Source organism: Lissotriton helveticus, chromosome 10 (assembly GCF_964261635.1).
Source record: "Lissotriton helveticus chromosome 10, aLisHel1.1, whole genome shotgun sequence".
In the NCBI taxonomy this organism is placed as follows: Eukaryota; Metazoa; Chordata; class Amphibia; order Caudata; family Salamandridae; genus Lissotriton; species Lissotriton helveticus.
This window is the reverse complement of record NC_136071.1, coordinates 279,991,569-280,014,175: the sequence shown is the minus strand read 5'-3', so window position 1 is coordinate 280,014,175 and position 22,607 is coordinate 279,991,569. Positions and strand designations below refer to the sequence as shown.

The 22,607-nt window shown below is 41.5% G+C and overlaps 1 protein-coding gene across 2 annotated transcripts in view; it reads left to right on the top strand.

Annotated features, from left to right (window-relative positions):
* Positions 1–22,607, top strand: part of ZBTB47 (zinc finger and BTB domain containing 47) — a 348,552-nt gene that overhangs the window by 160,760 nt on the left and 165,185 nt on the right. For both annotated transcript variants that reach the window (XM_078665312.1, XM_078665313.1), the window contains exon 2: positions 3,782–5,146. In XM_078665312.1, coding sequence (XP_078521438.1) covers positions 3,782–5,146 — 1,365 coding nt within the window. The remainder of the gene's footprint in view (positions 1–3,781; positions 5,147–22,607) is intronic.

Sequence of the window (22,607 nt, the reverse complement as noted above, 5' to 3'; positions counted from 1 at the left end):
CCATATCTTGTTTTAATTCGTAAGTTTCAATACAGGTTTTACTTAACTAAGTTTAGACTGAGTGCTATACACTTTTCATGTGCCTTTCTCACACAGGATACCTGGTGCAGGTCCCACCCAAAAAGCTCCTTTGATAATTTGTCCTTGCTAAGTACTGCATATTTTATGCTATTTGTACCATTTATAAATCCCTGTGCTTAAACCTTTTACTTCCCATTTTATGGGTTGCAAATATTAGACATCATTTACCTGCTTTAAGTTTTCTACAACAACTCGACTCTTCTGAAATATGTTATATAGTGTTGAATTACATTAGGAGTGTACTGATTATTAGGAATAGGTATGAGAGCTGACTTCCATTTTAAGTGTTTTCTTTTTGCTACCTTATAATCTTTATAATTGACTTATTCTGCGGTAATGCTTTTAGAGTTGTTGATTGTGTGTGTAATTCATTTTTATGACTGTTTTGTTTTATTATCTTTTTGCTTATAAAACGTTTTTATATGAGATTAATTATATGTGCTTTTTATTGTCTGGATTAAATCGAAATAAAGAATTTAAATTAACTTAAAAATAAAACGTTTAAAGAATGGAAAAAAATATCATTGGCAAGTGAAAGTATTAGCTCTGCAGCCCTGTGATTCAAGTGCGCTTCTCTATAAGCAAATGTTTACATGTAATAAAGGGAAACGGAGTCCCTCACAGACAGTTCAAGATAGCCAATAGCTGAAGTGGGCCGACCCCTTGCTGCTTGCAGTGTGCTGTGCTGGAGAGAAGCAAAATGTGAATGACATTTAAATGGACCAATGGTTATTTGATTACATGAGGCTTGGAAGACAGCTACACCTGTCTCTAGGCCAGATCTAAAATAAGAAAAACATATTGCTGGAATATTTGTGTTTTATATTCTTGTAATATAAGAGGGCAGTAGATAAATTAAACAGTGTATTTCCTGTAATGATCTGTTTGTGAATTTCCAAAATGTTGCCAACTTTTGCACCGATCAATGAAGGTAATGGGTTGCTACTACCAATTCCTTGGCAAAGTGCTTGGCGGACATGACGGCTAATAGTTAAGTTGCAAATCTTGGAACAGGAAACACACAGGCTGAAATCTTCCTAATTTTTCCTTTCAGTTTGTGACATTTGGTTTATTTATTTATAGTAATTTGATTTATTTGTGTGTCCATTTCCTTATCTGATAATGATTTGAGTGCTTCCAAGCAATTATGTTAATAATGTGTTTTACGCAAGAAAAGAGGTTTATTTAGCTAAAAGGCAGTGAAGCACTGTACAGAGTCAAAGACCAGCACAAAGTCAATGAGTGATGGGAGAGATTGCTGAGTTGTGGACTGTTAATGGACTGTGACACAGTGTTCTTTAAAGGGGTGAGTCTTCAACTGTTTCCTAAATGGGGACAGCGTTGTGACAGTCCTGATTAATACGGGGATGTTGTTCCAGATCCTAAGTGCGTAGATGGACAAGACCTATTATTACACTTCTTGGTCTGCAGATTGAAGGTGTCCTGGCTGCAGTGTCCTGAGAACAACCAGAGGTGGCATGCTTATCTGCAAGATATGCAGAGGTGCTAGTCATGGTGGCTTTGTAAATAATGCAGCTGGTTTTGAAGATGTAATGGGATGGCAAGGGGAGCAAATGTTAAATGGGGGTGTATGTAGGATAGTCTTAAGGTGTTCCAGTGAGAAGTCTTCAAAGCCATGGAGAAGGGCGATACTGCCATCCAGAAGGAAAGATATGAAGGAGCGCTTTCTGAAAGAAACAAATCCACTTTGTTTAGAAGAGAGAGCTGCTACCAGTCTGTCTTTGTTTTTTTGGCAGTGTGTTCCTTGATTTTGAAGATGGTGTCAAGGGTGAATTTAAATGAATATCTGAATTCGGTGAAAGTTGGGGTTAAAAACCATCAAGGTTCATGTCATTGAGTAGTTTGTTTCTTGTATATAGAGTAATTACTTGTGGCTTTCTTTAATTTGAGCTCTTCATCCACCACTTCTTTGTTTTTCTTGATGCTAAAGTAATACTTGTATGTACCAGCAAATAATGGTATTGGTAATCTTGTTGGTTATTTGGTACACTTTTTGGTATCTGCTCCAGAACCATAGGAAAAAATCCCAAGCCATATAGTTTCTGACTTTTTACATGGTAAGACATCCTTAAAAAAAGCAAGACCAGAAAAATACAAAAAAGCAAACAGTTCTACAATACAAACAGACCCTCTATCAAAGTGAAAATGTGGCCACTGTCTCTAATTTTGGTGTGGTCCCAAATCAAATGCATTTTACAACAAACTTAGGGGTATCGCTTATCTTTGTTATAGTGCTAGCTAGCCTATATATAATGGTTCGGTATTCCCATATGGCATAGCGAATACATGATGCTATACTCAGATTTAGTATGATTGAGTATGCGCTGGTACGACAGTTTAAGATGCTTTATCATGTTTGACCAATTCGAGATGCGTGTTTCCCATACCTGTGGTGAGATGGGTGTATCAGGTCATCTGGAGAAATTACTCGGCACCTCATGTGGTAACGCATCTTATCATATTAGATACCCAGCTCATCAGGAATATAGCAATTCCACTACCCCCATTCCTCCTCAAGATAAAATATCCTTGCCGCAATGCAAATCAGTGGAGTCGATAATAATTTTTTTATTTTTCACCTTAACATTTGTTGTTCCTTTCAACCACAGAAAATAATGTTTTTGCTTTGCTCTATGTGTAACAAACTGATTATATTGTAACATAGTTCTACAGTAGAGTTAGTTATGTTGCATTAGATTGAAGGAATCCTCAAACATCCTGATTTGCTAGTGTGAAGTCATCACAAGACATAACAGAGTCGTGGGGTAATCTATTTCTCGCCACTTTTAACCTTAGTCATGCTTTAATTGAGTTAATATTTATAGAAAGGAAGCGTTATTCGCTCATACCCAGACTAAAGCCCTTAAACCTAGATATAATTGACGTTTGTAGTGGGAGAATGCTTCGGCCACATTCACTTAAAATGTACATTGAATGCTGCTGGTTGCAAAGATTACCAGTGTTCATACATTCGTGCAGTGCCCCTCTATTGATTTTATTTATTTTGTCCAAGTGGAAGTAAAGGAATCTGTTCTTTTCATTACATGGTTTAACGTCCCATGGTAATTAAAAAAAAAAAAGCTAAGAAGATATTTGTTTTTCTTAGGAGCCCATCATCAGCCATGGTAGAATGCCAAGACAGCCTAGTCTTGATTCCATGTCATGTCTCTTTCTTCCACTCCTACACTTCCTGCCTCGTTATCTCTCCCCAGGAGGTTATTTCCATCCCTATTTGCTCTCGCTAATACTGATTTTCTAGCTTTCTCTTTCCCTTCTTTCTCACATATTTGCCTTTATCAGGATCAAAATCTTTTGATGAGTAATTCTCAGTCCACAAAAATGTGTGCAGGTACCCATCACCTGCAACCACAGACACAAAAAGCAATGGTTATTTGTATTTGGGTAAGTTGAGAGTCTCAATTGCATAGGTGAACCATACCATGGATGGTTGAGTTTGTTCCTATAACAATATTTGCAAAATGTTGTCACTGTCGCTTGATAATCCTCCTTTAACATATGGCAGTAGTGGGGAATTGAGAAGCCATTTTTTCAAAAGTTAGAGTATATATATATTTATCTGACTTGCCCTTAAAGAAATATGAATTATTCTTCAGAAAGTATTTTTAAGAACTGTACAATCTGCATAATTTCTCATAAATTCTATTTCTTTTCTCAACAGCTGATAGTTAAAAAGACAACTGACTTCCCTTCCACTGAGTATTCTCTAGTGGAGGATGTTGCCCTCCATTTCACTTGTTTAATGGACAGGCTGAATGAGCAACGCCTATTTCAGCTGGATCTGTGTGATGTAGACATTGTCCTGGTTCAGCAGAAGAGCACCTTTCCTGCACATAAAGGGATCCTGGCAGCCTACAGCCAGTTTTTCCATTCGCTCTTCACCCAGAACAAGCAGCTCCAGCGAGTGGAGCTCTCGCTGGAAACCCTGACATCACAAGGTCTTCAACAGATACTTAATTTTATCTACACATCCAAGCTTCTGGTCAATGCCTGCAATGTTCATGATGTACTAAATGCAGCCGCAGTCCTGCAGATGAATGACATTGCAGCCTCTTGCCAGGAGCTGATCAACAGCAGGTCACTGAACCTGATGATGGCCAGTGAAATGGCCACACAAGACAACCGCAACACTACTCTAGCCACACAGTACTACTGTGAAATTAAGCAAGAGCTAGATTCTCCAATGACAAAGATTTATGCGCGGGAAGGGACGGATCCTTTTTCCGTGCGTGTAGAAGCAAGTGTTCCCACCAAACAGCACCTCTCAACTGCTCCAGCAAAACAGTATTTCAAAGAGGAAACAACTGCTGCACCAAAAATGTGCAAGGTTGAAGGCCCCTATTCAGTTGACTCAGACATTCAAGGAGCTTATGATCGTGAGCAGATCATTGTGGAGGTGAATCTTAACAACCAGACTTTAAATGTTTCCAAAGGCGCAGATGGAATGACTTCGTCAAGTGAACCGGCCTCTCTGATGGGTCACAGCGATGGCCCAAAAAATTCACAAGAAGATCGAGAGGATGGAAAAGGTGAAAACGAAGAAGGGGAAGAGGAAGAGGATGAAGATGCTGATGGCGGGGAGGATGGCGATGAGCAGAGTGAGGAGGAAGAACTTGAAGAATCCAGTGAAGAAGAGGAGGATGATGAAGACTATGAAGAAGAAGAGGAAGGCGACATGGCAGAAGTTAGAAATGAGAATGATGTCGATGAAATAAGGGGTACACGTTCTTCACGTATGACCATAGCTGCACGTTCCACCAGGCAACAGGAGGATGAAAAATCACAAGACATTCAACAAGACAGGAAGCAGGAACATGATGGGTTTTCTCAGAAAGTGAAGCTAGAGGAGAAACAGAATTTTCCTTGTAAAAAGTGCCCTAGAGTGTTCAATAATAGGTGGTATTTGGAAAAGCATATGAACGTTACTCACAGCAGAATGCAGATCTGCGATAAGTGTGGCAAGAGGTTTCTTCTGGAAAGTGAATTGCTGCTGCATCACCAGACAGACTGCGAAAAGAATATACAGGTGAGACACTTTTGAACAACTTTCTTGTGAATATGGATCTTCATACCTCACTCTGTGCAAATTTTATTTGCTGCAAAATGGGCATTACTATTAGCTAATGTAAAGGTACTGTATTTACCTACTTCAAAAGAATGAAAGGCTGAGTTGGCTTTGCCTGGGTTCACATATGTGAAGCACAGATGTCAACAAAAGATCTCTCATGCAAACTATGACAACTGTAGTGAGGCAGAGAGAGATTCACTCATTGACTAGGTTTATTCAACAGAGGCAGGTATACCTGACCTTTGGATGTTTTTCAGACAACATATCTGAGAGACTGCCCCAGGGAAATTTGATAGAAAAAAATTGATTTGTTACATCACTCTTTTGTAGAACTAATCCCATTAGTCTGCAAACAAGTAATCAGGTAATGACCATTCTCGTTGGCAATGCAGTGCTTCTGGCTTTGGTTCCATAGTCCAGTAAAAGGAGAAAGTAGTACAGAATATGTTTTTGAATATATGGATAGTAGTATTAGAAAGTGTTTGGAAAGGTTTTGAGATGTAGGTTTAATTGCTAGTGCCTAAATACCCTCTCAGGTGATCAGTGCACTATACAAATCAACATAACACAGTGCTTCATAGAGCTTTAATATCAGATGTTAATTCATTCCTAATGAAGAGACCTAAGACGAGATATTGAAAGTGTTATGCTTTAAAGCGATTCTCAGATTTTTCATTGCCATGTGCAATTGTCCTATAGCAGCTCTAGTTTCTCTGTCATACGCCCCTTCCTCAATCTGTAACATTTCTAAGTTGATTATGTCTAGGTTGTTCTGTTTTCAATGTTTATTTTTGTGGATTTCAGTGGGGTTTTCTGTGTTTTCCAAACCTTTTGAAATCGGTGCATATCAGTGTTTATTCAGCTGACTAACCCCTAAAATAGACGAAACTGTGCTTTAACAGTGCTACCAAAACCTTTTGTTTTTTGCAGTAAATGTTATAAATCACATATTTAATTGAAAGAAGAAATAATGCACTGTATGAATTGGCTTCTTATTAGCAGTGAGTCCAATGGAATTATGTTAGACTATGCTAAGTATAGAGAGTCTATGTATTGTACTCTGACACACACACTCATATCTCGTTACCCTCCCACATCTCATTACCTCTCACACTCCCTCTATCAGGACTCTGACTGGTGTACAGGACTATCAATATGATTAAAAAAGTAAAAGTTCTAGTTTCAAATATTTTAATTAATCAATTCCTGAACACAGTTATTGGTGGTGGTGGTGGTGGGGGGGGGGGGGGGGGGGTTCACTCACTTACTCCTGACTGAGTATTATGGCATTGTATAGGTGGGTGTCCCGCTAACAACATAGTACCTTATGAAACCTTTAAAATTTAGATCTACACCATATTAATTTGTAGCCCTGTATTCTAAGGCACCGGAAATGTGATACTTTAAGCATGCTCACCTCTGCTTTTCTGCACTCTTTGCCTGACAACATGAAGTTGGTGCTGCTATTGGGTAGACATCCATAGTTGCCAAATGTTGCTATGGCAAATGTCTCACTTTAAGTCAGTCCTGACCTTTTAACGGACATCACATTGTATTCTGTTACTTGTAATTTTGCTGTTAACATTGTAAGTAAGGGCTCAAAAACCCTAGCAGTAAAGTGCAGTTGGGTAAAAAGTCAGGATTAGCGGAAGGTATCACACAAAACAATGGGACACCTTGCAGCTATGGATTTTGTAGGTATGTGGAAAGTCTTGTCATGCTTTCTTTCACCAATATCCCATGTACCTGGTGACATCACTCTTTTCAGAGGTACCTGCCACTACACCTTGCTTTTAATATTTACAGCCTGTGGTGTTTGGCAGACGACCTGCTATCAATGTTGACGTGTTAGAAAAGGGGGTTGATGTATCAAAGGGTTATACCCATTCTGGGGGTAAATGGGATGGTACTTATTTGTCAAAAAATGTATGAGGCAGCCATTTCACCAATTAGGGAAAGAATTAAACACTGGCAAAAGATCAAATATGATTTTATTATTCCCATATTCTCTAGTGTATAAAATAGTGACCTCTGACCTAAAACATGCTTCTAAACTGGAAGAAAGAAAAGGAAGCAAAAGCAATATTTCAGCGCCATTTCTAAACAACAAAACTCAAGAAGAAAAATATTAGACCGTCTTTCTTGCTGCTACCTAATAAAATGAGAAACAGAATTTACAGCGCCGGCATTACAATGCAATCCCTTGACTACTTATCTTTTCCACCCAATGCCTCTACCACTCATGTTTTAAGGTAAGTGTGTGAATACATTACCCAGTGGTGGTTGGCACTGGGTAGTTATAGTTAGGATTGTTTTTCCATAGAAAATGATTTTTTTGTGTTACTAATTCATATTGGTATCGTTTGCTGAATCTCCACAAAACTTTCCACAAAAAGTGTTCTTATTTGCCTAGGTTGGGCATGGAAAGTGGGAGCCGAAGAAAAAGGGGGGGGTCCCAAAATGCGTTTCCCCCATTCATTTTCCTGTAGGACCTTTAGACACAGATACAACCTGAATCGCTGAATGGACTTACACGAAATGTGGCAAAAAGCTACATCTTGGTTCGGAAAGAGTGCTTTTTGTGTTGTGGTGTAAATCTGTTTAGTCGGTTTTATCAGTGAATGCTTAAAAACTCTGCATATCTAGGGACGTGGCGCCTCCGTGGATCCCAACAGTTCTCAGGCTGGATCTCAGGCTGGATCGTACACAAAGTGTGCTCCCAGCAGCAGGACCTTTGAAAATGCTCCTGCTTCCTGGGATCACACATTCCTGCACTAAAGCAGTCAGGGAAATGGATCAAACAATTGCTCCCACTCCAATTGAGAAGCATTAGTAGCTGCTCCCCCAGGGTGGGAGCAATGCCGGCTTGTGCTGAAAAGCGGAAAGCCGGCTGGGGCTGTGGGGGCGTTAGGGCTCCCTGCGGCCCCCAATAATTATATTGTGGGGTATCCTTGGTGGGTACCAGGGCACCCACCTTTAAGTGTGAGGACCCGTGGGGCTGATAACAGCTAAGGGATGGGGGCTGTAAGGCACCCTCCTCTTTATTTAAAGGATTGACCCTAGGGAATGGGGTCCCCAGGGCCTAATATACCTCGGGAAGGGGAGGCTGTGTGGCCCCCTCCCCTTTAATAAAATCAACAGCCCTGGGGGATGGGGTCCACAGGGCCTAACAAGGCTGAGGGACGGGGCCACGCCCCACTTTTAATAAAAAACAACGGCCCTAGAGGGATGGGGTCCCCAGGGAGTAAGAAGTCTCAGGGATGGGGCCGCGTTACCTGCCTCCTCTTTATTTTAAGTATTTGCCCTGGGGGATGGTGTCCCCAGCGCCTAATAAGACTCAGGAGGGTGGCCACCTGCCCCCCCCCCTCCCCTTTGAAAAAACCTTCCTCTGGAATTTCGTCCCATGGGCCTAATAAGGCTTGGGGAGAGGGGGCCACACAGCCCCCTCCCCTTAAAAGTAAAAAAGTCCCGGGGAGATGGGGTACCCAGGGCCAAGCCCTGTGGAAACCCCCTGCTGTGCATGGCTGAAGGCTGTGTGTAGGGTGGGGTTGGCTGCTTTTGGATCTAACCCTCTCTGTAGGGTCACCCCCAAACCTTTTGACTTTGCCTTTACCCTCCACTTTTTTCTGAATTTATTTTTGCTAGCCATAGGACTGTGAGCACTTTACCACTGTTAACTGTTAAAGTTCATGTTCTCTCTCCTCTAAACATGGTAATATTGGCTCTTACCCAATCAGCATATTTAATTTACTTACAAGTCCCTAGTACAGTGCCCTATATGTGCCCAGGACCTGTAAATGCTCCTAATGAGCCTGCAGCACTGATTGTGCCACTCACCTAAGTAGTCCTTTAAACATGTCTCAGGCTTGAGGGAATTCAAGCTGCAGATGGCCTAGTTGAGGAGGTAGAAATCAAAGCTGGCCCTAGAGGCAAAGAAGGATCAAAGGGCCTTAGAGGAGAAAATGTTGCTACTGGCTCACGAACTGAGCCTTAAGGAGCTGGACATCAAGGTCAGACAGGCTGAGTCCAGCAGTGATGGTAGCAGCATACCCACAGTGTTTGAAGGAGACAAAAAGGTCCACATGCCTAAGGATAAGGTGGCCAGTTATGTGGTGGGGATAATATCAACAAGTGTTTTTCTACCTATGAAGTAGCCCAGAGGGTTTAAAAGGTACCAGAAGAGCACTAGGGGGGGGGGGGTTGGAAACATATGCATTCAGTGGGACAGGTCACACTTCTTACTCTAGATTTTGGGCACCAAACCAGGTACACTCCCATGAAAGCCATCTTGATTGCTAAGTTTGGATTGACCCCTCAAAAGTACGACCAAATGTTCAGGGACAATCAGAAGCTCCAGTGGATTTTGTGGACTACTACAGTGAGGCACCAAATGGCTAGGTGAGGGGCAGTAAGGTTAATGATTATGTTGGGCTGTACAGCTTAATCTTGAGAGAGCACATAGTAAGTACCTGTTTCACAGAGCTGTGCCTGCATCTAGTTGACAGCAAGCTGACTGTCTCCAGGAAGCTTGCTGAAGAGGCGTATCTCGGGGTCAGTACCAGAGTGTTCAAGAAGGTACATGGAAGTGACTCGAAGAAGTGTGGTTCAGGTTCCCCCTCAACCAAGTGAGGAGGTGGTTAAAGATGACTCACAAATGTCCCAGGGTAAGGGAGGAGGAAAGTGTTTCTATGCCCCACCTGAGAAAGAGAGGGGGTGGTTCTGGTGGGTGGGGGCCCAGGGCGTACCATTTCCAACCCCGCTGCTTTGAGTGCTCACAGACACGACACAAACAGAGGAACTCTTTCTGTCCCAAAAAAACACCCACTGGTGAGTCCTTTACAGGGTGGCCAATATGGCATTAGGGGTAAGTAGTCCCTAGGGGTAGAGACCATGGCATGGTCTACCTTTGTTGTGAAAAAGTCTCAGAGGGTGAGCTGGTGATCCCTGAGGGTGGGAGTCATCACAACTAAAAATGAATGGGGTCCCAGTCACTGCTCTGAGGTCCGCCATGGCTAGCCAGGCCATGGTAGTGAATAGGCTAGTTTCCTCAGAGAAGTACACTGGCCAGGTGTGTAGGGTACCCTAGGCCCATGGGCAGGACATTTTCTGCCCTATGGCCCTGGTATCCCTGGAGTGGGATGGGAAGGTGACACAGAAAAGAGTCATAGTTAGTCCACTGATGCCGTATGCTTATTTCTAAGGAATGAGTTGCCCCCAGTGTCAGGAGAAGTGAGAGGGGCAGCCGCCAGGGTACCCTGATAATTCCGTTTTCTGGGGTACCACCTCCAAGCAGGTACAGGAGCCCAGATGGAGAGGCAGGCTGAGGGAAGACTTGCCCCTGTATCCAGTTCACCCTCAGGGTATAGACCCAGGGTTGATTGGCCAGTGTCAGGATTCTGCCCTTGAACTGTTGGGAGGTAGAGTGGAAGTAGGGTGCAAATCAGCTGGGTCTAATGCCTCCCACTCAAAGACACCTCAGAGGTCATAGACACCTCAGGAGCCCATAGGGAACTCCTTGCCAGCCACAAGACTGGAAGAGAGGCCTACCCAATGTCCCTGCTTAGAAACTCCACCTAGCAGTGAATAGCCTAGGGCCTGGCTCCTGACACTGACAGCTGTCAGTGGCCTTTGTTAGTTGCTGTCCTTATGAACAGAGGTTTTCTTGGGGTGAGGACAGAAATCTGATCCAAGGGGTGGAATGAGCCACATCACTTTCTTTGCCATGGTAGTACTCTCTGCCGGCGGGGATGCAACTGTGAGAAAGTTAAGGTTAGGTGCTGCACAGATGGGGCAACGGGTGAGGAGAAGGGTTCCCCATTGGTCAGATAATTGACTCAAGAGAGTGTAGACATATGAGTCGACCTGAATTCAGAAAGTCGTAGAACGGACAAGGGCCCCTACATTAGAGGGCCATTGTCCCCGTTCTAGCAGCTTACTAGGGAAGTCTATCAAGGTATTGATTAGTCTTACCTGGCTTTAGGCTGGAGGGGGGTTGTGCTGGACCTGGCCTTCTCTGCACCCCCAAACGTTTTGCCTTTACTCTCCACTTTTTGCTGAAGTCATTTTTGCTGGCATAGGACTCTGAGCACAGTGCCACCGCTAACCAATGCTAAAGTTCATGTGGTCTCTCCTCTAGTGCACTACATGTGCCGAGGACCTTTAAATTAGATGCTACTAGTGGGCCTGCAGTATTGGTTGTGCCACCCACCTTAGTAGCCCTTTAAACATATCTCAGGCCTACCATTGCAGAGCATGTGTGTGTGCAGTTAAAAGGCCATTTCGACCTGGCAAAATAAACCTTTTGCCTGGCCCAAAACCTGTAATTTTAACTTTTACATGTCCCAGTAGTTAAAAACTCTTACATTTGTTTTTCACTACTTCAAGACCTATCTCACCTATAGGATAACATGTGGATTCCTTACTATATTTTATAAGTGTAATTTGAAAATGGGAAGAGATAACTGGTTCATGTTTAGTGTCTCTGGAATCCTAATTTAAAAACCCAAATTATGATGAAAACAAAATTTAAATTACATTTCTGAAAATGCCACTTTTTAAAAAGTTGTTATATTATTTGGGCAACCTGATATTCCCCTGAGGGCTTGGGTAACACAATATTTTATCTAGTGAAAGTGTCTACAAGGGATTTTATTTCAATATGTTGATACAATATTTGACAGAATCATTTATGAATGCCCAAATAAGTGGCCTCAAACATATGAATTTTATAATTTAATTTGTATAATCAGAAGATGAATAAATCAAAGAGATTAAATGAACATCGGGTGTTTTTTTTGTAAAGGTTTAAAATCAGATCAAATAAATTAAAGAGTACAAAATGATATTCACGTATACAAAAGTGAAAGAGATTGACAGTTTTCACAGCATATACAATTATATCTGCTGGTCACTAATGTAAATGACCCATTTCAAAGACCTGTTACAACAAGAACATTTTCTTTAACATTCAATAAAAAATAATTGTACAACAATATTGATTCATAGATGAAAATGGGTTAAACTTGTCGATGTTTCAGTCCTGTTATGTGATTCATCCAATTAGACCATCTTCAGGACAGAAAGATTCTTATGTAGAATGCAGACCCCTCTAAAAAGTATAATCACAAGAATTGTATTTGTCAGCCGTAGACATTCTAATAGAAGATATACACCCAAAAAAGTAAAAATATTCAGACAAATTGCATTATTCCGGGATAAACATTAATTGGGACAAATCACTAATCCTACCTCTCACAGATATAGTTAAAAATACTCCCCAGACTTCCCCCTGGCTTGGTGTGATGACGCAGTAAAATACTTCGGAATAGTTATAACTCAGGATGGAGACAATCTCAGCCAATTCTGGGAGGGCGCTAGACACACTCACGGACTCCATCACAAGATAGATATCTATGCCTCTCTCTCTAGCGGGTCGGGTAGCCCTGATCAAACTGGTCATCCTCCCAAAATTATTGTACCTCTTTACCCGCATTCCATGTGCACCCAGCAAATCCTTCTTTAAAGCCCTCAAATCGCAACTCATTCGCCTGACATGGGCGGTTCTGACTCTACCCTTTGATAAAGGAGGTTTTGAGGTTCGGGATATGGAATTATGTTTTTGGAGCGCTCAGGCACACTTTGCTGTCTACTGGATGCACCCACCACCATGTATGCCCCACTTCGTGGTGGAACACTAGCCCATGATTCCGACCCTAGCTTACATAAGTGCACCCACTAACCCTAATTGTGCGGACCCAACCACAGTCAAATGCACGAACAGAGGGTGGAGGGCCATTGCCAACCGTATGAAGAAAAACACACTATTCTCCCCACTGTTGCTGCTAGCAGGTAGATTATGCATCCCAGACACTAGGGAAGTGAGATGTCAATAAATGTTACGTAAATTCGAAATCCAGAACTGGGAGCCTTTTATGAAGGTGGGACATTCCGTTCACATGATCACTTCTTTAGACATTGCCAACCCTCTGCTATGGAACTATTTATGTACGCGAGGCTCCAACTTCACATAAAGTCCGCCACTCCCGGCTTTCCCACCGAGCCCCCCATATTTGCTCCACTACATGCTTTGTTGCAACAGCATTCCCCTACACATGTAGTATCATTGCTGCATCGCACCACCCAAACTAATTGCCCACACAGTGCCCCTGATGCGCGGACTAGGTGGGAGGACAACATAGGCTCTCCACTCACTGATGATCAATGGACGTACTGTTGCCAGCAAACTGGGAGCATGTCGGCCAGTAGTAGTACACTTCAAATTTCTCCACCGTTTATATTACACTCCGGCACGACTATGTTGATTCGGGATTCGGGAGACTGACACTTGTGATACGTGCGGGAGGGAAGGGGGCGACTTTTTACACTTGGCATGGGAATGCACCCCTGTCTTTGCATATTGGGAGGAGGTGACCGATACCCTTCACCAGATGACAGGATTGCACATAACTAACAACCCGCTCACCACACTGTTAGGATACACCAGGGATGTTAAGGCATCCCTTCGGAAATACATTTCACCCAAATTACTTTTAGACAAACGTAAGGTGGCTTGTGGATGGGGAGGGACAGAGCACCCAAGTTTAAGGCCTGGATGGGGGACCTAATTTATTGCCAGGAGCAGCTGACTGCCTACGCAGGACTGATGCCACCCACGTCTCGCCCCAAGACATTTGGGAACCGCTACATATATACCTACAGGGGTGCTCGGCCATGGGGGGTGAAGCAGAAGGCACTCATGAGGACCCTGAAACTATGGAACAGGGGAATGCAGAGAGCAGGCCTAATTGAGAGGCATCTACGGGGAAGGTATGGCCTATGAACTGTATCCTTTTTCGGGCGCCTGCATTTCTCACTAAGAACTCAGCTAACGTAAGTTATATAAGTGCTTAGCAAATTTCTGTATATGGTATATCTCTGCGCATATTGATAGGCTGTTGTAGTATAGTTAGTGAGGCATTTCTCTGATTGTGATTGTACTGTCCTCCTTTGTTTATTGTTGAAAACTCAATAAAAAAACTACCATAAAAGCAATCAACAATAAAAACCTATCACACATTAAAAAAAAAGAAAATGGAGAAAAATAATACTGATGAGCCACACAGGAGCCTTTAATGTGCAATCTAGCTCATCTATTGTGAAGATTTTTGTGATGTTTGGAGGATTGATCGATAAGCCCACACCAACCTATAGTGAAATAGAATTGAAGAAACTTACTAGAGAATAAATCAAGTGGTTCGTAGAATAATTAGGCCAAGATGAGTAATGAAACCTTTAAATAAATCTGAAAAAAATATATAGTAATTATCTATTTGTGCCAAAGAAAACATGAAGAACTGTTCATAATTGTTTTAAAAAGACTAATCTATACTCTAATATAATTGAAAAGGATGTTATTTGTCTATCATTAATAACTTAAATAGACTAAAGAAGCAAACAACAGTGTTGCCACCTTAAATAGATTAAAAGTTGCCAGTGATGTGAAAAAACATTTCATGAATAGCGATAGCTACTTGTTGCAAAAAATAATATATATAAAGTTCCTTACTTGTGCTATCAATATGCCCCAAATATTTGGCTAAAAAAAAAAACTTTTACAAAGTTGCAATTTTTTATGCCTTCGCCATTTGGTGCATGAAGTCTGTCTTTGGTCATATGACTGGGTGTAGTTGGCAGTTTGGCTTTGTGCATTCCCCCTAGACAGCCACACAGAATGGGAGCTTAGGTGTGACTGGTAGGGCCATCTCTGGTAGGATGGGAGGGAGGAGCTGGTCCCAGCCTCACTGACACCTGAATCGGTTGTGTCCTGTCACAACACAAAGGGCTTGTTACCTCCTGTAGTTAGACTTGTCAGGGCAGGGAAGACAGGGCATCACTGCAGTTCAAAGGCATGCCTCTAGAAGCTTCTCCCCATTTCAGAGGCGCAACTGGGTATAAAAGGAGGACCTCAGACACCACTACTTCAGGACACTTCTGGACTTGTGGGTACTCTTCCATGAAGAAGGACTTCTGTGCTGAGGAAGGACCACCACTCTGCAGACGCCTGCCCTGCTGTCCTCTTGCCTGGGTGAGAAGGACTGGACCTGCGTCTACTAAATCCAGAACCAGGAGTGACTACAAGGGCTAGTTGGCTGGCCTCCTGATCCGAAGCCTCAGGGACATAACAGGCTTCCAACCACCTTGAAACTGCACCTGGACTCTGCCTTCTGTAAGTCTACCCAGCAAAGTGAAACCACCCCAGTTCTTCACCCTTGTAAGTGGGCCTAAGGTGCTTGCCAGCTAAACTGACACATTGTCTCTGTTGAAGCTACGATTCCCCAAGAAGAACTGACACATCTCAGCTGTGCAGCGCATCGCAAGATGAACTGACACACCACCCCAGCTGCATGGATCGGACCTGTCGCAAAGACCCGCACCGCTCACCACAGTCCTGGAAAACCAAAGCATCAGCAGGGTGTATCCACAGACTAGGTTCTTGCATTTCTCATCGACTGGAGCTTCGACGATGACACCAGACGTCACATTGTAGCCTCTCAGCTCCTCGGAACCGACGCATCGCCAGCTGCCCCCTACATACCCTTTGCCGAAGTTTGCATCGCAAGTCTCATCGACGGGATCCTTGTCGACGATGCAACAGGATCTCACACTGCAGCCTCGCCACATATCAGACCTGACACATCGCTGCCACTACGAGATGCATCTTCGACATGGATCCACACAATGCTAGCAACCAGGATTTAAGGCACTCTGTTCAGCGGGCCTAACTGGGCTCTATAGCCGACCCGTGCTCTATCACTGTTGTCCTGAATTTGTGACCTTGTCTTGGTCTGGCGTGACCAGATATCCCCGTTGGCGCTTTGTGCATTTTTTATCGCTATTTTATTTTCACTAAACACTCCAAAATTCAATATCTTTGTTCTACTAATTGGATTTCTGTTGTTTTGGTCTTATTTTATTAATTAAAAATTACTACATTTTTCTAAATCTGTTGTAGGCTCCTTTTGTGGTGTGTTGTCACTGTTTTGCTGTTTGACGTGTTGCACAAATACTTTACACATTGCCTCTAAGTTAACCCTGACTGCTCTGTGCCAAGCTACCAAGGGGGTGAGCATGGGGTAAGTTGAGGTTTGCTTGAGCCTGACCCTGGCAAGGATTGTGGTTGTTGTTCCCAGGGCTTTCACCCAGTCAACCAATAGCCCAATTTGTTTACAGCTGCCTTTGGGGAGGTTTGCTACAGGGTCTAGCTGCAGGCTAGGCTTTGTGGCCAATCCTCAACCACTCATGGCCAAAGCCAGTGTGTAAGGTGTGGTTGACTATATGCAGGGGATGGGCCAGGTCCTGTGGCAATCCCCCCTGCTGTTCACGACCAAAGGCCCTGCCAGTGTAGGGCCAGCTGTTTTTAAGTGGATTGGGCAGAGGGCCTGGCTGGAAGCAAGGCCTTTTGGCCACCCACCCCCCACTGCGCACAGCCGAAGCCTGTGTGCAGTGTGGGGTTGGCAGCATGCAGGGGGGTTGGCCGCAGATCCTGCAGCCAACCCCTGCCGTGCTTGGCCATCAAATTTACATATGGTAATTAATTATTACTGTACGTTAACCCCTTCCACGCTCATGACGAGCTGGGCTCGTCATGAGGTAGCCTCCTCGCACGCTCATGACGAGCCCAGCTCGTCACGTAACATGCAAATCCGCAAAAGTCAGCGTGCGAGCGGAATTCCGCCCGCACGCATGCGGTTAAAGTAACTTTATGGTTAGTTGAAATGTTCAGTAAACACAATGTTTTAAACTAAAAAAAACACAGAATTCACCAGTTATATTTATCTCAAGTGGTGCACAGTCAAAATATCGACTCCAAAATATCGACTGGACATAATATCGAGTTTTAAATATCGACTGGACAGAATATAGTCATCAAAAATATCGTTTTTAAGGTAAGTAAAGTAATATCGACTGTTAAAAATATAGACAGTTAAAATATCGAAGTATATAATATAGGTTCTTAAAATTATCGAATTTTTAATAATATAGAATTTTTTATAGTGTTTTTAAGTTATTATATGTGTGAAAAGTGTGTATTTATGTTATATAATATAATAATTAATGACATTTTTATTTTTTAAATTTTGCGTGATATAATTCTGTCGCGGGTTGTGGGTTTATAGGGGAATAGGGTGGGAAGTAATTTAATTATAATTAATTAAATATGTAAATGTATTTATTGTTATTAATTTTTAATTATTTGGTAATTAATTTATATTTGGTAATTAATTACATTTTAATTGGCAATTAATTTAAATTAATTGATTAATTGTTAATTATGTTAATTTTTCTAATTTATTTTCTGTAGCGGGTTGTGGGTTTATAGGGGAATTGGGTGGGAAGTAATTTATTTATAATTAATTAAATATGCAAACATATTTATTGGTATTGTTGTAGAATTAATTGTTAATTAATTTTTATGGGTAATTAATTAAATTAGAATTGCTAATTAATTTTATTTAATTGATTAATTGCTATTGTGTCAATTTAATAATTTATTTTGTTTGTGGGTTTATAGGGGAATAGGATGGGAAGTAATTTATTTATAATTAATTAAATACATCAATTTATTTTATTGTATTTAATTTGAATTTATTGTAAATTAATTTGTAAATGTTAAATTATGAATTGTTAATTTGTAATAATTTCTATTAATAGTTAAATGATTGTAATAATTAAATTTAATTTGTAATTTTAATTGGCTAATTTTTATATTATATTAAATTCGTAATTCGTTTAATACATTTTTGATAGATATTAATTTATATTTATTGAAATAATATATGAAGTATTTAATTTCCCTACTGTTGCACTCTCTGGAGTGGGAATAGTAATTTTTACCCCTACGATATCCAACGTTTTCCCTACTGTTGCACTCTTTGGAGTGGGAATAGTAATTTAAACCCCTACGCTATCCAACGCTTTCCCTACTGTTGCACTATTTGGAGTGGGAATAGTAATTTTAACTCCTACGCTATCCAACGCTTTCCCTACTGTTGCACCCACTGGAGTGGGAATAGTAATTTAAACCCCTACGCTATCCAACGCTTTCCCTACTGTTGCACTCTTTGGAGTGGGAATAGTAATTTAAACCCCTACGCTATCCAACGCTTTCCCTACTGTTGCACTCTTTGGAGTGGGAATAGTAATTTAAACCCCTACGCTATCCAACGCTTTCCCTACTGTTGCACTATTTGGAGTGGGAATAGTAATTTTAACCCCTACGCTATCCAACGCTTTCCCTACTGTTGCACACACTGGAGTGGGAATAGTAATTTTTACCCCTACGCTATCCAACGCTTTTCTCACTGTTGCACCCAATGGAGTGGGAATAGTATTTTTTACATTTTGCTATTGTACGTTAATAATATTGGATATTATTTAATTATATTATGTTAATATATATATATGTTTTAACAAATATGATTGTAACTTTTTTTATAACTTTTATTAAATATTTAATTATTATAATTTAATTTAAGTATTTTTAAGTATATTTTAGTAATTAATTTTAAATTTTAATTTAATTTAACACTGTTTTTAATAAAGTCGATATTTTTTAAAACTATATTTTTGTAAACAATATTTTGTACTTGATATTTTTGTACTTACCTGTTTGTACATATAAACTTGATATTTTGTCTGTCGATATTTTTTCCTCGATATTTTAGGTAGTCGATATTTTGTCAGTCGATATTACGTCAGTGATCCATCTCAAGTCACTATAACTCATACTCTAATGTATTGATGAGAAAACTCTGCATGGCGAAGGCGCGAGCTATGGTTTAGTCCTGTGGTACGCAGGTATTGTAATGGGGTATGGTGAGGGTGTAGACCTAACGTTGCCGATCTGTGAAGTTTATACTTTGCTTCATGTCATGACTCTTTATTTAGCTAGCCTAAACCTGACAGACTACTTTCTGAAAATAGTCCCAGAGAGTGGCTACAGCTTCACAACGTAGAAGCTCTGCTATGTTGCCCTAGACTTTGAGCAGGTCATTTTCACAACTGCTTCCTTGTCTTCAGTGGAGAGGAGCTATGAATTACCCACAGGACACGTGATTACGTTTGGTCACAGGAGGTTCAGGAGCCACGTGTTTTTTTCAGCAGCCATCTTGCCTTTGTTTGGGTTAATACGATGTTCATAAAAATGACTACAATCCGAAGTGTGATGCTGATATCCCCAAAAATATGTATGCCAACACTGTTCTGTCTGGTGGTACCCCAGTTTAACCCGCCATTGGAGGTACAATGCAGGAGGAGAGCACAGCACTGGCAGCATGCATAGTACAAATTGGGATCAATGCCCAACCTTATAGCAAGGTGGATTTTCCTCTCTGTCCACCTTTCAGCAGACGTTGATCAGCAAGCAAGAGAATGATGAGTCTGAGCCTTCAAATATGTTCTAACATTGCAAAAAAGGATCATGAAAAGACATGGCTTGTTTCCCTTTGTTTTTGGCACTTGACTCAAGATTGAAATCTGGAAAAGAGCAGTTTGGTAGTATTGTGAAACAAACTTTCACAAGTCATACAGTGCATGGAGGATTCACTCATACTTTGTAGTAAAAAAACATTCAAATGCTTTGGGTGCAGCTTAACTCTGTGAATGACTGCTAGATCCATGGGGCTTGTATGTAAATCATATATTGGTGATATTATTATGTGTTTGTGCAGTTAACTTACCAACAAGTATTTTAAACCTTGCCCTTGAAGCCATATTTAGCGTTTGGTATAGCCGGACATCTGCCAAAAAGTGGCAGATCTTCATTCTGCCATAATTACAGTGTCATTGACATCAATGCACTCATTCTTCAGCAGATTGGATATCTGCCTCTTTTGGCTGATGTCCTCATGCAGCCAACACTAAATAAGGACCTTGGTCCTCATCTTCAATTTTGTTCTTCTAATCCGTTTTTGGATTATCTGGAAATTATCTATTTGAAGTTTTGCTTCCGACATCAGGAAGATGTGGTGCCATTATGTGGGGAGAGAGTGATGTTTATACTCTCAACTGAAGGCATTCAATGTCCAGTCAGTTATGTTTGAAGAAAGGTATACCAATGAGAAGGGAAAGGGTTATTTAGCATGATTGGGCGAGCAAGAGAGAGTGAGGGAGACCACTACAGAAAACTGCAAGGATTAAACCATTTCTTCAAAGCACACACAAATGTTCACAAGAAAAGAGTGCACTATTTCCCCTGAAGCTCGAATAAGAATTTTAAGTTTATTTAAATGCCACTGCTACGTTTTCAGTACCTCCTGTATAAGGAATACCATGGACAAGGCTCAAGTATAGCAGGGAGGTATGGATTATTTTATATACAAAACAGAGAGGAGGAGGGTCCTAGGGAAAGTTTAGTGACCTAACAATGCTACTGTCCCTACATTAACAATTAAACCAACACTGAGTAGCAAGAAGTCAGAAAAATAACTACCTATGTATGAGTAAAGGAGAGGACAGATCAAATGTAACTAATAATGTGTGCTAATACAGTCACGCATAGGGTATCCATTCTCTATAAACAGATTCCCATCGGTCACCAAACGAGTCCGCCCTTCATCATCTGGGATCCTTTAAACCAACAAGATGGAGTGGAATACCCACAGCTGACTGGCAGATGTCAAAGCCTAGCCTGTGGGGCCCAGTGGTTTAAGTACCATATGGGGTGTCTGATGGTGACTGAAAAGCAGTGCTAAGAATGTGAGATAGTGTGAGTGAACAAGTGAGTTATTAAGAATAGTAAAATTGGGTAGTAAAGGAGAAGAGAAACTTTAATATGCCCTCCTTCACTCCCAAGTCAATAAAAAGTGCGAAGTGGACATCAACAAATAACCACTAGAGAGAGTGGAAGGTCGACATGTTTCTGCAGACTATTTGGAGCCAACAGGTACCCTGCTGCTTCTTCAGGACCATTAACGCTACTGCTACATATAGTTTAAAAAGGTAAAAGATTACCTGAGTATTAGTTATATCATCTTTCTCCTTACTTCATGGTCCACGGGAATGCCAAAGAAATCCCGAGAGCACACAGAACAGATACATAGATAGAAAAAACACACAACAAGTAGTCATGGTTAGATCGCTGTATTTAGAATATCTTAAAAGCAATCATCATATTGAGAGCCAATATATGTCTATCTTTAATTAGTAGTTAATCATACAGGCCTCAAATACATCACTTGTGTATACTCACTTGCCTAAGTGGTAGGAGAGAAAAGCTCCACCTCACCTGGCTACAGCGCAGGTAAACGGAGCACCGCTCTAGAGGACAAATATAGACAAAGAGGGAAAAGTGACACACAAACATCTAGTTACTTACATTGCATAGCTGTCAGTGGTAGAACTTAATCATTAATTTTTCGAATATTTCAATAGTGTCCATACTCAAGAATGTAAACAAATACCATCCCAACTTTGAGAGAATTTTTTTTGAAAAAAAATTATTTTTGAGAGAAAATTACAGGGATGCCCACGCTGGTAGTGTTACCACGATTGTGAGTTGACCAAGTCTGCATAACCTCTATGCTTCGTAACCCAGCCTGGCTCACTATAACATAGCTTGTTTACAAAGGGCTATGTCGCAAATGGATGCTTGCTTGCATGTGGGCCGGGCAAGAACCAACTCATAGATACGAGTAACTCACCAAAAACTGACAGCCCTTGGTCTAGCGTAACAACCTTAGTTCAGCTAAAATATGCACTCAGGTGGAGAAGTGTGGCTCACCGGTTAGAGGAGGCAGACCCGGATGCAGAGATCAGACCCGGGACCAGGGTTCAATTCCCGACGCGGCAGGGTCCTGAGCTCATAATGTCCACGGACTCGATAACTCTCGCCTCGGTGCCTTCTCGAATCGTGGGTTCACACTCTGCAACTCTGGTCAATAGCTTGCTTAATCTCCACTATGGCCCCACCGCTATGGGATGCCTGGTCTTCACTTTGGGGATGCCCAGTAGGGGTAATCTCGCAGAGAAAGACCAAGATGGGTTCCCAAAGCAAGCGCCTTGAGACCTCACGGTGATAAGGCGCTATACAAGAACGTATGATTACGATTATATATTATGATTACTCAATATTCGGTAAAAGTGACATGGCTTGTTTGCTGAGAACTAGGTCGCAAATGGCTGATCGCTCGCATGCGGGCGGGTCAAATACCATGAGTAACGTAAACACCGTAAGTATAACATTAACATGGCTTCTTTACAAAGAGCTAGGTCGCAACAGGATGTTCGCTTGTGTGAAGGCGGGGCAAGGACCTACTCGCAGGTGAGAATAACTCACTAATGCCTGGCAGCCCTTGGTCGAGCATAACGACCTTAGTTCAACTAGAATATGCACTCAATACACCATAGAAGTAACATGGCT